Here is a 15,356-nt window from a genome sequence, read left to right as displayed (position 1 = left end):
GTGTGAAATTACCCCTGATGCACAAGGACAGCGGACACCCTCGCCTCACACAATGAGAGAAGATGGAAAGGCAACGTGTGACAATTCTGTCATCATCCCAGGGACTCTCTCATACTCCTCCCGCCCCTCCTGAATGTGTTCTATCTCTTATTGCCTATATTCTCAAACTTAATACAAAAGAGACTCCAAACTCTTCTAGGAATTTTAGAATTCTGATTGCAAAGAATTTAGCAATCAAGATGCATAGCATTCACAAACTGATTTGCTGAAGGTAAGTCCTTGATACAACCACCTAGAGGTAATACAATCATAAAGCATCTCATCAAAAAGCAGAAGCCATGCCTTACTTTCAATATATTATATGTCCAGAACAATGCCTAGTGGATAGTTAGCAGAATTAATGAGAAGCTTTCAAAGGCAAAAGAAAGATTAAGAGGACACCATTGCCATGAGAAGGCTATTTTAAAGAAATTAAAGAAGTAAATTCAATAATTGAATTAACACACTATAACTCATTCAACTATTGATCAAAGAGAATTTATTCACAGAGCTTTTTCAAATACAAACAAAATAGCACTTTAATACTGTTTGTTTTTTTTTACAAAATGGAACTAAATATGGTTACAGCACAGTACATAATGAACAAAAGAGCTAATGACTGAAAATGTCTCTCTTTACTCTCCTATCTTCAACTGAATTCTCTCCTACAGTGGACAGAACATTACCCCTTTTTCTTCAGAAGAATATCAAAGCAGAAGCTACTCAGAGAAATATTGCATATCGTTGAATAAATTGAAATAGGAAGTCTTAACTCTAAAAGTCTGCATAAACGTTGGAGATGGGTTGAGGGTTTGACAAGTTTATGCAGGAGGTACAAAATACTGACATGAATGGCGTATTGGTCCATTTACTAAGTTCAATGGCTGCTTCCTAAAGTGATAATATTGTATTTTCAATGTATACTTAACAACAACAACAAAAATAACAGAGGAGCAATGCACAGCTATGCCTCTTGTGCTGCCTGTGTGATGAGCTACGTGTGTGCATGGCTGTATGGGTATGGGTGTGTATGTGCTCGTGTGCTTCCAGAAGCATCCTCACCTCAGGGGATCACCTGTGGGGTACCCTTCTTCCCAGGATAGTACTGTTCCTCCTAGCCCTTTGGATTTTCCAGAGTCTCTTAAAAAAAAAAACAACAACAACATATCTAGACCTTTGTCTGCATATATAGGTTTGCTTTGTGTGACATACCACAATACTCTGTGGAATAGGAACAGCAGGTACCCTGCACGAACGTAAGCCTTTGGTCCATTTTTCTCCTTCATTCCATCCTCCATTATTTCCATAAATCGTTCACCATCTTTTCTTCCTGTAATACGTTCCTGGTTTCCCTTCATTTGCAGTGCATTAGATTAGAAGCACTAGTACACCTTTTGAAAATTGCTGGATGCTTTGGCCCTTTCAAGCCCCTGTGGCCCATCTTCTCCTCTGCTCTCCTCTCCTCTCCCAGTGGCTCCATCTCAGTATGGGTAGTGCTTCTGCTTCTTGCCCGAGAAACAAGCCAGCCAGGTGCACAGAAGCATGGCAGCTGCCGCACCTGCTCCTGTGCAGTAGAAGGCCCAGCCGATTTCACACTTACCTAGGGACAAAGAAAGGGGAGAAGGTAAGCAGGGCTTTGAGGAGGCTTGCTTCTTCCAGTGTGTTGTGTGCTTTGCGATACCCACAAGAACAGGGTGTTCTCACTCATGTGGAAGGGTAACATGTCAATGCCATCTTGAGAGCAAAGGAAGCAAGAAAGCTTATATAGAAAATAAGAAAGCATGAGGTCTTTGACAGACAGAACTCTGTTCCCCTTCCTCAATGTCCACATCCCTGGATGAATCAAAGGAGGAACAACAAAAACCAGGTTAGGAGAGGCAAAGGTGTGGACCCCAATTCAACACATTTTGTGTGTGTGTGTGTGTGTGTGTGCGTGTGTGTGTGTGTGTGTGTGTGTGTGTGTGTGTGTGAGAGAGAGAGAGAGAGAGAGAGAGACAGTACTTGGACTTGGACTCAGGGCCTCCTAATCTTACTTCACCTTTTCGCTCATGTCTGGTGCTCTACAACGTGAACCACAATTCTAGTTCTGGTTCTTTGCTGGTTAATAGAGATACTAATCTGGAGTATTTGTCTGTGAAGGCTAGCATAGAATCTCAATCCTCAACTCTCAGCCTTTTTAGAATCTAGGATTCGAGACATGATCCACAGATGCCTGGCTGAGTTTAACATCTTTAACTCAAGCTGACATATATAGGAACAAGTCCTATGGGAGGAAAAAAATAAATGTAGTCTTACAGAATAGCCTCTCCAAGAAAGAGAGCTCTTTGAAGGATAATACTAAATATAGCTATTTCCATGAAATTGTCAAATGACTTACACTCTACTGTTTAAATTAGAGAACAAAATAATCCCAGATTCTCTTTGTGCCAACACTCACTTTTACTTGAAGGTACATGTAATTGGACACATAATGACTATGATCCAAATGGGTCCTGATTTCTCACAGTTGGGTGATTATTAGTATTGACACCAGGATTTAAAACGTAAGTTTTCTTTCTTACATTGGTTCTGTTGATTTTTCTAACAACACTGCAAGCTGGACTATTCCAGAAAAGAAGTTGGAATTTAGAAAATTTGGTGATTCATCCAAAGTTATATGTCCACAATTGCTAAGGAACTAAGTCACAATTCAACCTGGCTTCCTGAAGCTAAGAATAAGAAGTCATAAATGTAAAATATCCTATCTGAGTTCCTTACATTTCCTTCTCCCTTCCATTCTTTTCCTTTCCCTTCCCATCCCTTCCTTTCCTCTCCCCTCCCTCACTTCTCTCTTTTCCTTTCTCTTTCTCTACCCACTTCCTTCCCCTCTCCTCTCATCTGCCCTCCTCTGTCCTCCCCTCCCCTCCCTCTCTGTCTCTTCTCCTTTCTTCTCCTCTCCTCTCCCTCCCTTCCTCCTCATCCTCCCTTCCACTCCCTCCCCTCCTCTTCCCTCTGATTCCCTCCTCTTCCTTTCTTTCTTTCTACCTAGAAAGGTCCACTTCCTGATCCCTGGAGAGCCGCTTCTTCTCAAATGGTACCTCTTAAGGATACTTTCCACCTCTTTCAATAAGGGGAAGCTTTGGTATTCATTTTTACCCACTCTACTTGCTCCCACGCCCTCTCCACAGTGCCTGGCCTACCCTAGTGCTCCAGAAATCACATTGGATGAAAGGCAAGAAAAAAGAAAGAGTAGCAAATGGACACAGAGCAAGCAGGAAGTCAGTTCCTGAGAAACAGAGTGATTCTAGGGTTTTATTTTAAAAATAACTCTAGTCTTATTTTGTCACTGAACTTTTGGAGAGCTATTCTCAAACCAAGTGTGCATTTCCAGCCTCCTACAGAGAGTGTTAAAATTGAACAAGATAATAGATTCTGAAGGATCACATCTCCACTTTGGGGCAGGTCTCAGAGGCACAATGACCTCCATTAATACTGATAGATAGAATAAGCATTTTTCAAGGGTAACAGAGTCCATTTCCTGGACCACACTTGCTAACAACCTATAGCTAATGTGACTCTGAGTCTTGGGAACCATCTCCATTTTGAATTACTCTTTAGCTGATTAAGTAAATCTAGGAGGGAGAATTAATAGGCAGCTAATAGATAGCCAGTGGTTCAGAACCTTTTAGAGAGTCAGCAAAATATGTGATCTATCTGTTCCACACACAACTCTTAATAGGGAATCTAATCCATTGCTCATTACGAACCAAATATTGACCTACATGTAGTTCTATGACCTCACATGAAAAGCAGAGCATGTCATTACTCATTAATTACTGGACACTTTCTCAAGAAAAAGACACCAGCAAGGATGATTATCCAAGATATAACAGTACATCAAATCTGCAGGGAAATGGGCAGACCTGGAAAACACTATAAGTAAGTCAGGCTCAGAGACAAAGGACATACATTATCTTTCATATGTGAAAGTTAGATATCTAAATTGTGCATGCACATGTATCTATATACACAGAAGTATTAACTAAAGGAGGGGAGGATTCGCCACTAGTGTAACTCCTTTGAATAACAGTGGTGGAGTGAAGTCACAGATGATTTAAAATGGATTTGGTCTAGCATTTTGGGTTAAATAGAACTATGACTAGCCTACAAATTTAGCCTCAAAAATATATACAAGTATTTATACACACAGACATATTTTGTGAAGCAAGACATGGTACGGTCAGCCCAGTAAGAAATGTGTGTAATGGGATTTGAGTAAATCTGTAGAAATATTTATGACTCTTATAAAAATAACAATAATGTTATTATAAAGGTGATGTGTAGAGGGGTTACAGTTACATAAGTCAACTAAAGAGTACATTTCTTGAATGAGGGACAAGGTAACAAACAGTACAAGAAATGTATCCAATGCCTAATGTATGAAACTATAACCTCTCTGTAATTCAGTTTGATAATAAAAATATATAAAAATAATTTAAAAAAAATTTTTAAAAAGAGTACATTTCTTTTTGGACAATGACACTCATATGACTTATGAGTCATACTTATGAATGACTCTTAAGTCATTATCAAACACCTAATTCTTTCTTTCCTTCCTTCATTCCCCTTTCTTTCTTTCTGTACTAGGATTTTAATTCAAAACTTTATACTTGTTAGGCATGCACTCTACTTCTTGAGCCATACCTCCACCCCTTTTTGCTCAAGTTATGAGGCAGGGTATCACATTTATGCCAGGCTTGACCATAATAAGCCTATTTACATGTCGCAAAGAGCTGAGAATATATGTGTGCACCACCACACCCAGCCTGAATTGGTTGAAATTCAGTCTTGAAAATTTTTTCCCACGCTTGCCTTGACTCACTCTACCCTCCATGTAGCTAGGGTTACAGGTTTGAGCACACAAGCCCATCCAGCATTGCATGTAAACACATAATTCTCAATTCCGTCTCTCTTTAAGCCTCTCCCTTTCTTATTCTCCCTCTCCAATATACTCATTGATTCAACAAATGTTTATTTATCATTTTCATGTTGTACAAAAATTCATTCCAATGAGCCATTGCCAATGCCTCATAACTATAATCCTAGCTACTCACAAGGCTGAGATCTAAGAATCATGGCTCTAAGCCAGCCTGGGCATAAAAGTCTGTGAGATTCTTATCTCCATTTACACACCGAAAATTTGGAAGTAGAGGTGTACCTCAAATGGTAGGACACCAGCCTTTAGTGAAAAAGCTAAGGGACAGTGCCTAGATCCTGAGTTCCAGCCCTAATACTGCACACACACACACACACACACACACACACACACACACACACACACACACACGCACATATACCCACATGCATACAACCAGTTCAATAAAATAAACTAATATGAGGAAATTATTTTTCATGAACTTATAAATGTAAAAACAAAACACCTAGCAGTCTGTGAGAGACTAGATTATTCTCCATACCCTTGATACTATACCTTGAACTTCTTCAAAAAGAGGGAAAGTAGATCTTTCTGTGTATGATTCCTCGTTAAAATTCATATGCTTAATAATGATATAAAAATCAGCACTGATTGCTTTACAGTGAAAGAAGGAAAGTCTTTCTGGATACTTCAGACTATTAGGAAATGGAGCTCTTTAAGTTTGCATGTTTAAAATAGCATGATGTCCAAAAAGTTGTAATGGAACTAAATGGGACCAGGAAATATGGGTCTATTCTCTCCTGGCCTCTCACTTTCCCTGTCATACCAATAAATGCATATGGTTATAATGCAAACAGAAAGCATTTTGCCAGAGGGCAAGTTTGTTCTGTAATCTTTTCAGGAAATTAGAGAGGCAAATCTGTTTAAACTTTCCCTTTTGCTCACTGTAATGCTCCATCAAACAGAACTCCAGGCTTGCTTGCTTGGCAAATTGCTGCTTTCAACAATGGGGAATACTATTCTTGACAGATAAAATAGAGGTTAATGGGACAGAAAGCAGCATACCACAGTCACCTGCCAAGTCCCCAGACAAAGGCTCTGTGGCTGCATTCCAGGGAAGCTCTAGAAAGGGAAAGAGGGTGAGGAAAGGTGTGGCTAATCTTTTTTTCTCTCTCCTTCTTTAGTACAGCATGAATTTATACTGAAGCTTTAAGAAGTAATGGAGACAGGGGAAGAACTACTCCAAATTAACACTGGAATTCCAGTGATTTGACATCTTTTAAGAACATTGAAGTTTAACTTCTGCCTTTTCCTTAATGTGTTCAATGCATGTTTCTGAGACCACTACTATACACATGCTATGTATTCTGGTGCTCAAGTTGTCCTGGACCACACTAACAATAATCAACCCAATGTTGCCATGATCAGACACTGGACTTGTGCTGTGTCTGGAAATCTAACATTAATGATTATATCATAGCTGTCATATAAAAGAGAGCAAGCAAAAAACTATACTGTTAAGAACTGGCACTTCATTTACTCATTTTTTTTTAAATTTATAATCCTTTTAGGAAATTAGAGAGGCAAATCTAATTGTGCTTCCTCCACATGATTTGTACCTGGAATACAAATAGAATTCCATGAAAGAGAAGAAAACTCACCCATACCTCAAGCAAATGATGAAGCTTGAGCTTGAACTTGGGTCAAACTGATTCTACAATATTGCTCTGTGCTCAGATAATCTGAATGGAAAATCTAAGTTGAATGTATTTTTTCTCATTTGTTCTTTTTTTCCCCAGAGTTTATATGCTGAGAAAAAAATATTGTATTCTTTTGATTTTGCCAGTCTTCTCTGAAGACTATATCCCTTGGTTTATCTAAATGGTTCTACTTGTTAAAGCAGATACAGCTCTTCAAATTCCTACCTCTGTGGAACCACACATTTTCCAGAAGTTGTGGAGAAGCAAAGTTTAACACAAATTTTCTTTAGGAGTTCAGATGGTCCCTGGATGAGAGCTAAACTCTTCACTTGCTTTCAAACAACAGTTTTGGACCTGACTCTGACTATCTGAGCCCTAACTGATGCAGGAGTATGGGTCATGGATAGACTCCGGGTTATCCCTTTCCCAGAGATGCTGCCAACTGTGAACCCTCAGTGGTTTGTCTAGAGCCACCACACCATCCTAACTCTCATCTGAGACCCTGGTGGTGGGTCCTCCACCATGGACAGTGTAATTTGTTAAGTATGGCACAAAACAGGTCCACTCTGACAACCCTGTCCTCTGACTGCATCATCTGTGTTTAGGAAAGGGGTCTATCTTAATTAAAGGCTTGATCCAAAGAATGACAGTATTGGGCATTAATAGACTTTTAGAGAAATGAGAGATCTTGAAGTCATTGAGGATATGCCCTAGAAAGGAAGATGGAACCCCAGTGTCGCTTTTGTTTCTGTGTTCTGTTCAAATGAAATATTTGCTACTACATCAGTTTCTGCCATATGTGTCACCCTCACATCAATGGGACTTCCCTGACCTTAGATTTAAACCCCTAAAACTATGAGCTAAATTAAGCTTTTATCCTTATAAAGTTAGTTGATTTAGGCATTTTGTTTTAGTAATGCAGAGCTGATCCATACAGAACCTCCATCTTTGCTGAACCTTCTTGTGCTCTGTAATTTGAACTTGTGCTTCAGGAGTTACCCCCTCCCCCTTGACTTTTCTTTCCTCAAGGAGTTACTGCTGACCTTCCATTATGCCTTGTGGCCACAAAATGCCTGACTCCACACAGAGTAAGCTGGCTGATGGACTCTTTTGTCAAAGCACAGAATCTCTTTATCTGTGGCATTTTTAAAATTACTAAAAATCTTAATATATAAAAATGTAAAGTTTTGGTAGAAAACAAGTAGCCATATTAGGTTTTATTCTTGTTGCTTTACAGATAATGAAGGCAGGAAGGTGAAAGTTTCAATGGAAAGACACATTTTAAAAAGCTTCTTTAGTCTCAAATACTATGGATGAAACTTTGATAGGTCTTTCTCCTCTTGAATAAAGTCCTTTCATGCCTCCTTATATTCAGACATCTTTTGCATATGTATTAAAATAAAGAACACAAAGAGTATGTCATGGGAACCCATTCCATTTGTTCTTTTGTGAAATTACTGAACAAAAGTGTCACAAGTAATAAAAGAAATAGATATTGAACCTTTGACCTAAAAATACATACAAGCACTTCCATTCAAATGTTGCAAGGAACAAGTAATAGAAACCATACCATTCAGTCTGTAAATAGAAAAACACCCAACCTTGGTTGTTGGGCAGAAAATGTTGAAGTAGAAAGAGCTAAGAGAGGACTGTTAGCTGTACCTCTTGTTAAAGCTCTTTTGTTCATTTTTATGTCTGTTTTTAAAAGTATAAATTCACTTGGCTCTGTGCTTGGCTCATGCCTGCAATACTAGCTACTCAGGAGGCAGAAATCTGAGGATCAAAGTTTGAAGCCAGCTGGGAAAGACAAATCCAAGAGATTTACCTGTAATGAACTAGCAAAGAGGGGAAGCAGAGGGCATGGCTCAAGTGGTAGAGGAACAGCCAAAGTATAAACTTATGATGGTTATCAGGGTTATTCTGTGTTCAACTCCTATGGCTCCATTCTCTATATACTTCCTAAAGGTGTCAAGGAAGGGTTACCCTCAGTAAATAATGGGAGTTTGACTTGCTTTTTTCTCCTCCCCTTTCCCCAATAAGTACAAATGGTAAAGAGATACATGTAATGGTCCAATTTCCCAAGTTCCAAACACTGAGTCTATTTACAGAATGTTTCAGGGGGCACTGACCAACTTTATACTTTCTAAGTTCTCATAGTGAGTCCAGAATTTTTCCTCAAGAACTAAAACTCACTTCTGTGGTGTTTGAGGTGGACCAGATCTTTCTGACTATCCTGTCAATGTTTTCCTAAGTTTAGGAGACTGAACCATAAGATTTGGACTCTGTGAAGTTGAATACCTTTCCTCCATGGTAATACTCAAACCCAGTACATGACATTCTAGCTTGGAGCAAGGACTCCACCATCCATCTTTGCTGTGTGCCCTACTTGTTCATCAGAACTAACCAGGATGCTGAAAGTCAGAAGACACAGGACAAATGTGCCCAGCATTGAAGAGTGGTTCACTTGAGCTATGACAGACTTGGCATTTTCCATAACTACACATGACAAATGGAGCAGAAATTCATGCTCTAAAAACCTAGGCATGTAGCTACAATAAGCTCACACAGCACTATGTCTGAAGAGGTATGTTAGGGATGAAGTGTGATGAGGAAATATATAACAGTCTTGTAAATATTATCCAGTGCAGCTTAATTCATTCTATAGCCAGAATGAAAGGAATAAGTAGAGGATTATACAGCACAAAGAACATTAGGTGCAATGACCAGCTGTTCAAACACTGTATGTAAATATGAGTATGTGTTATATAGGTCTCAGATTTTAAAAAGAAGGGAGGAAAAAGCTTTCTCAATAACACATTAATTCTATTACATTTAGTGTTATATGTTTCCCTTCTGGGTTCTCACAAAAATGTTGCTGAGCAGCCATAATTTTAATTTGTTATGTTTGCCTTGCTCCCACAGAAATGTTTAGTTCCATCCAGGGGGAGAAAGTCTTAGGAAAAATATAATCAATTTTTGTCCATTTATTAGTACTGTTTATGGTCCCCAAGGAAACAGTGTGGAGAACCATCAGTGCAGGAATTTACCCATGAGTACTAATTTGAGCTCTCTTCCTTGCACAAAGGTTCAAGTTCAGGAAAAGGCGAGAGACTAAGAGGAACTGGAGTTTGATGTGAAGTTCAGTGGCAGGACTGAGCCCAAGTGGCATACTGAGGGAGGGAAGACACTGAACATTGTTACTCCTTATTATTAAATTTTTTTTTAAATCACCCATTTCCAACAGTATATAAGCCTGCCAAGCAAACTTTTTATTTTTAATAATCTAGAGAGTTTCATTTTTTAACACTGATCATGCTAGGAAAGTGTTCTCTCTACACTGAGCTGCACCCTCAGCCCCTGAGACTTTAAATAGTACTTGTTGTAGAAAACCAGAATGAACAAAGAAGGTCTATATCAAGCAAATGGGAAATAAATTCCATTTCCCTTATTAATCATTCTACATAATGTTGGTATAAGGCCTATAAATTGGGTAATAACACTTAATGCTAATTTCCTAATGTCGATAATTATACTATTTAGTAAGAGAAAATTATTTTAAAGAATTTTCTAGTATCTAGGGCTGGAAGGTCATTATGTCTGAGAGGAAGAGAATGAGGCTGAGATTGACAAAGCAACTGTGGAGAAATTTAATATGAAGGCAATCTGGGAGGAAGGTGTACAAGAATTATTGGTATTGTTTTTGCATTTAAAAATATCTGAAATCATTTCAAAATCAAAATTAAACAAATTCAAATAAATGTACAAACATGTATTTATTTGTATATATGTGAAATGAATGAAGGATTATTTTATACTTGCAAGTATATAGGAATCAATAAGCAGGGAGGACCATAGAGCATACAAAATGAGAAACGGTATAATGACCATTTCTATCTCCTTTCCTTTCCTTTCCCTTCCATCCCTTCCTCTCCCCTTCTCTCCTAGACTCTCCCCATTTTTCTCCTTCCCTCCCTTCCCTCCTTCTCTCTCTCCCTTCTTCCCTCCTCTTTCCCTTGTTGCTATTCTTTTTTTTTTTGGCCAGTCCTGGGGCTTGGACTCAGGGCCTGAGCACTGTCCCTGGCTTCCTTTTGCTCAAGGCTAGCACTCTGCCACTGAGCCACAGCGCCACTTCTGGCCATTTTCTGTATATGTGGTGCTGGGGAATCGAACCCAGGGCCTCATGTACATGAGGCAGGCACTCTTGCCACTAGGCCATATCCCCAGCCCCCACCCTGTTGCTATTCTGATCCTACAGATGGAACATAGGACTTTGTGCATTTGGGGCAGGTATTCTGCCACTGATCCACATTCCCAGCCCATCAACCCCTTTATCCTTTGATTTTTCTTGACAAAAATATGCGTCTACCCTCTGCCCTTCCTTTGCAAGCATGGCTTTCTAAAGCAGAGGATCCAATGATGCAGCTCAGGTGATTTCTGCCCTCTGGCTTCATCTCACCTAAGAACAAACCTCCTCTCACTCCTGATAACCACTGCCAACTAAGCAAACAGTCTACAGATCCAAGAAGGGCCTCCTGGCATTCACCTTGCAGTCTGACTGAGAAAGGATAGATGAGGCCAATCTGTGTGCAAGACCCATGTGCCCTGTGGGAGGGAACAGAGCACCAATCCATCTTCTCCAGTTGGGGCCTGCACAGAGGGTCAGGACAGCATGCAGAGAGACAGGACAGTATGCAGAGGCAAAGACTGCTCATTTACCCAGCAAAATGCTCTCAGCTGGCAGATTAAGTACTTATATATTCCATGTGGGAGACAATATTTCCCTGGGAACGAATGGAGTTTTTCCAGTTGATACATTTGAAGGATTTTACACAAGTAAAGCATGAGCTCCACAGAGAAAGACTACAAGATTTTTATGTGCAATCAAAGATTTCCCTGGGCGATTCCAGCTGTGAATGCCTAAGGCAAGAAAGGAAGGCAGGATGAATGGGGAGTTGGGATTTTACCATGGAGGGATTAAACCTGAACAGAATAGAGCCTCTTTTTAAATTCAAGTCTTGTTGAGAACCTATTACATCCCTTCCCTTCCCACCCCTGGCCCTGTGTCCTTTTGACTTTACCCTTCTTTTGCTCCTGCTTGTAAGGAAGTACATCACAACATCTAAGACTTTAGACCCAAAGTGACCTTAGAGGAGGTTCACATAGGTCAAAGTTTGGCAACCTTGTTCTGAAAAGACACAGACAGTAAATTTTAGTTTGAAAGTCACTACAGAAACCAAATAAATAAATAGGTATTTTATGTACAGAGCCAGGTCCTGGTTGCTCATGCCTATAATCCTAGCTGAGAGATCCGAAGCTCTCCATTTAAAGCCAGCCTCAGCAGAAAAATCTGAAAGACTCTCATCTCCAGTGAACCAGCAACACTCTTGAAGTGGATATGTGGCTCAAATGGAAGAGCACCAGCCCTGAACAGATGTTCAGAGCTGTGAGAGCTCTGAACTCATGAATAGTAGTGAGAGCGAGAGACCCTGAGTTCAAGGTCTAGTTTCGACACATACACATACAAAAGATATTTATTTAATTGATAGAAATGTGAGGACCAGTCTTGGCTTATTGTTGTCCAACTCTGGATCTAAGCAACCTCTTATGTCTCACTCATAAGTACAGTTGTTTAGGACATTCCAATGACTATTTGTCCCAAATCTTTTCAATATTTGACCAACTGGCTTTGTTTATAATTATGTAATTTCCTGGTTCCCATGCTAAGACAACTTGCTGTTGCTGGATTATCCTAAACCAAACATCTAGTGCCAATTATTCTTACCTGCATTTTTACAGGTGATTTTAATGTACCCAAAGCAACCAAGTATAAAGTTATGATTTCACTAAATGAATCAATAAGTAAACTAACAGCATCTTTCATGAGGAAACCATAAGGTTGAACATTAAGTCAACATCTGGAAATAAAGTTGAACCTAAATATCTACTAGTTACAGAGTACAACTACTGTAGATCTAAAGCAGTCTTCACACCTCAGCATCTGTACCAAACATGTAGTGACATTTTTTCTTGTCATTATTCCCTACACAATGTAGTATTTCGACTATTAGGTAGTTATTTGCATTGTATCTATTATAAGTCATCTAGAGGTGACTTTAAGTATATGGAAAATGTGAGTAGTTAATATGCAAGTACTACAACATTTTATGCAAGGGACTGGAGCATTGTCAGAGCTTCATCTTTGTGAGGTGCCCTGGAGCCTCCTGTGAATACTGAAGAATAGCTGTGTATGTACTTCATGTCAATATAAGTATACTCTGAAATGGAAAGGCAATCCGGATAAAACAAAAGGTATAGGAGTAAAATAGGCAGGCAAGACAGTAGAGATGGACCAATCAGAGACCTAAGAACTGGACATCCAGCTGATATCACCAGGTATTTCTGCATAGGAATAAACACTACTTCAATGTCATTTCATCTCAGACCTCAGCCTCTGGGAGTTTTCCTCTTTCATACCTTACCTAACCTAAGCTAAAACTATTCCTCTTTCCCTACATATTGAAAATTGAAAGCAAGCCCCTGAATTTGTTGGGCAAGTTCTCAAGTACTTTAAGTTCTACCCTATTTCCTTTTTCAGATAAAGTCTCACATGTTTGCCTACACGAGCTTCAGACTTCAATTCTTCTACCTTTGCCTTTTGCCTCCCAAGTAGCTGGAATTACAGGTGTAGGGGGCAGGCTCATCCTGTTTTTCTTTTGTGTCAGGTCCATCCAGGGTCCTTCCTCCTAAACTTCTTGAATCAAGGCCCTGCATCAGTCCATCCCAGTGAAAAACACATGGCCAAGGAAAGGAAAGTATCTGCTTAGCATTCTCTGAACACAAAGGGATGTAAAAAAAAAAAAAAAAAAAGCGCAAAAATAGCCTAGTTCCTCCAGAAAGATAATTCTATTTCAGGCAAGTATTAAGAAAGCCAGAGGAGTGGAACAGCTTTTGAATCATTATTCTCCCACAAACATGCTGTGAGCCTCAGGATCTCTTTCTTCATGTACATGTTTACACCTTTCACACAATCAAAGCAGGTTCCCCTTTGTCTTGCTGGGCCAGCTGAGTGTCTGTGTAGCCCAGTTGCTATTCATCGTTGCCCCCTAGCACTGAAGCCAACCCTAAAGTTTCACAGCGGATAATCTGTATTGAGATTGCATGGGCTCTATGGACAGAATGTCCAGAATTCACACTGTGAGCTGACACAGGAGCCCCTCTCCATGGGAGAGTGGCTCAGATAACCAGCAGGGCTTTATTCAGTGACTGGATGATCAAGGTGATAAAGATTATCTTGTAGCTGCTGTCTGTAGCTGCTATTTATGAAGGCTGAGACTACCAGAGCTCTTTTGACTCCTGGCTGGCCCAAGTGTGTGAAAACACCTAGGCTGTCTCTAATTGCTGCTCCTCAGTGTGGAACACTGGGGCTGTGGCCAGTGCTCTAACCCATCTGTGTGAAGAGGGGCTGTTGCATTCCACTGGGATTGCATTTCATCTGCCTTTCCCTGTCTGTACCTGTCACGCTTCTATCAGCCACCAAGCAGCCTCGCCACGGTCTAAGTATACTACTTAATGGAACTGTGTTGCAGAAGGCTCTATTTCAATGCTGGTTAGAAGCTCTTGAGTCTAAGAAGTTTTCCCTCTGATCCCTCCTCACTTACAAGGCAGCTCTTAGGAATAGAGTTAATCTGGTTGAACTCAACCTTGTGTTTCCTTCTGGTGAATTCTAATACTTGTGGGGAAAAAAAACCTGTGAGAGTTGATAAGAGCTAACTTCATTTCCAAATTAAAATGAAAGCAAGTCTCAGCCCCAAATCCTGTGGCTCATGTATTCACTTATTAAACAAACAGCCATGAAAACAATCATGCACAAAATAGCTCATCAACTGCATCTGGGTGCTAGTTGATTCCTAGATCTACCCTACTAAGGGTCTAGACCAAAAACTTGTCTGTGACAGAACCTGGTTAGGCAAATGTAGCTAGGTTCCCAGGTAGGAATTTGTTACCTTAGAAATAAACATCCCTGAACACTTCAAGCCCAAAACTAGAAACAGAGCCTTTTAGGGATGACCAAGAGTTGGGTGCCTATCCTAAGAATAGTAAAGCCATGGCTAGAACGGACCCATAAGGCCGTGCTGATTGTAAGCTACAAACTTATGCATCTCTGTACTGGTAAGGAAATAGCCTTTTCCCTATATTCCACAAGCACCCCTTTGTTCCTTTCTTCCCTTGGGAATGGAAGAGAATCCTAGTCACATGTCCCAGAAACAAAGAATGAATGCCTAGTTTGAAGCATTTGTTAGGGTTCAGATAGCTCAGAGCCTCTGCCATATGAGTTGATGTGCAGAATATCATTTGGAGTTATGGTTCAATGCCTGGATACTTAAATCCTTTGGTGCAAGGACAAGAATTGTCTCTAGTTATTTTAGCCACTCTCTGACCTTGGCTATCTTCAATTTCGTCAACGAGATTTTATTTTCAATCATTCACTATGCTTAATTAATAAGGCACAAATTCCAACCCTACTTCATTGTTTGTGGGAATGTAAACTGGTTCAGCCACTCTGGCAAGCAGTATGGAGATTCCTCAGAAGGCTAAACATAGAGCTCCCCTATGACCCAGCCGCCCCACTTTTGGGCAACTACCCAAAAGACCAAAAACAAGAACACACTAAAGCCACCAGCACAACAATGTTCATCACAGCA

At 40.0% G+C, this 15,356-nt stretch overlaps 1 protein-coding gene across 1 annotated transcript in view; it reads right to left on the bottom strand.

Moving 5' to 3' along the window:
- Window positions 1–521: 521 nt before the first annotated feature.
- The window catches only part of Lhfpl6 (LHFPL tetraspan subfamily member 6), a 206,526-nt gene continuing 191,691 nt past the window's right edge, over window positions 522–15,356 (bottom strand). The window contains exon 4 of the mRNA XM_048341460.1: window positions 522–1,639. Coding sequence (XP_048197417.1) covers window positions 1,521–1,639 — 119 coding nt within the window. The 3' untranslated portion in view covers window positions 522–1,520. The remainder of the gene's footprint in view (window positions 1,640–15,356) is intronic.

The sequence above is a fragment of the Perognathus longimembris genome, chromosome 3, assembly GCF_023159225.1.
Source record: "Perognathus longimembris pacificus isolate PPM17 chromosome 3, ASM2315922v1, whole genome shotgun sequence".
Taxonomy (NCBI): Eukaryota; Metazoa; Chordata; class Mammalia; order Rodentia; family Heteromyidae; genus Perognathus; species Perognathus longimembris.
This window is presented reverse-complemented; position numbering and strand designations above follow the sequence as displayed.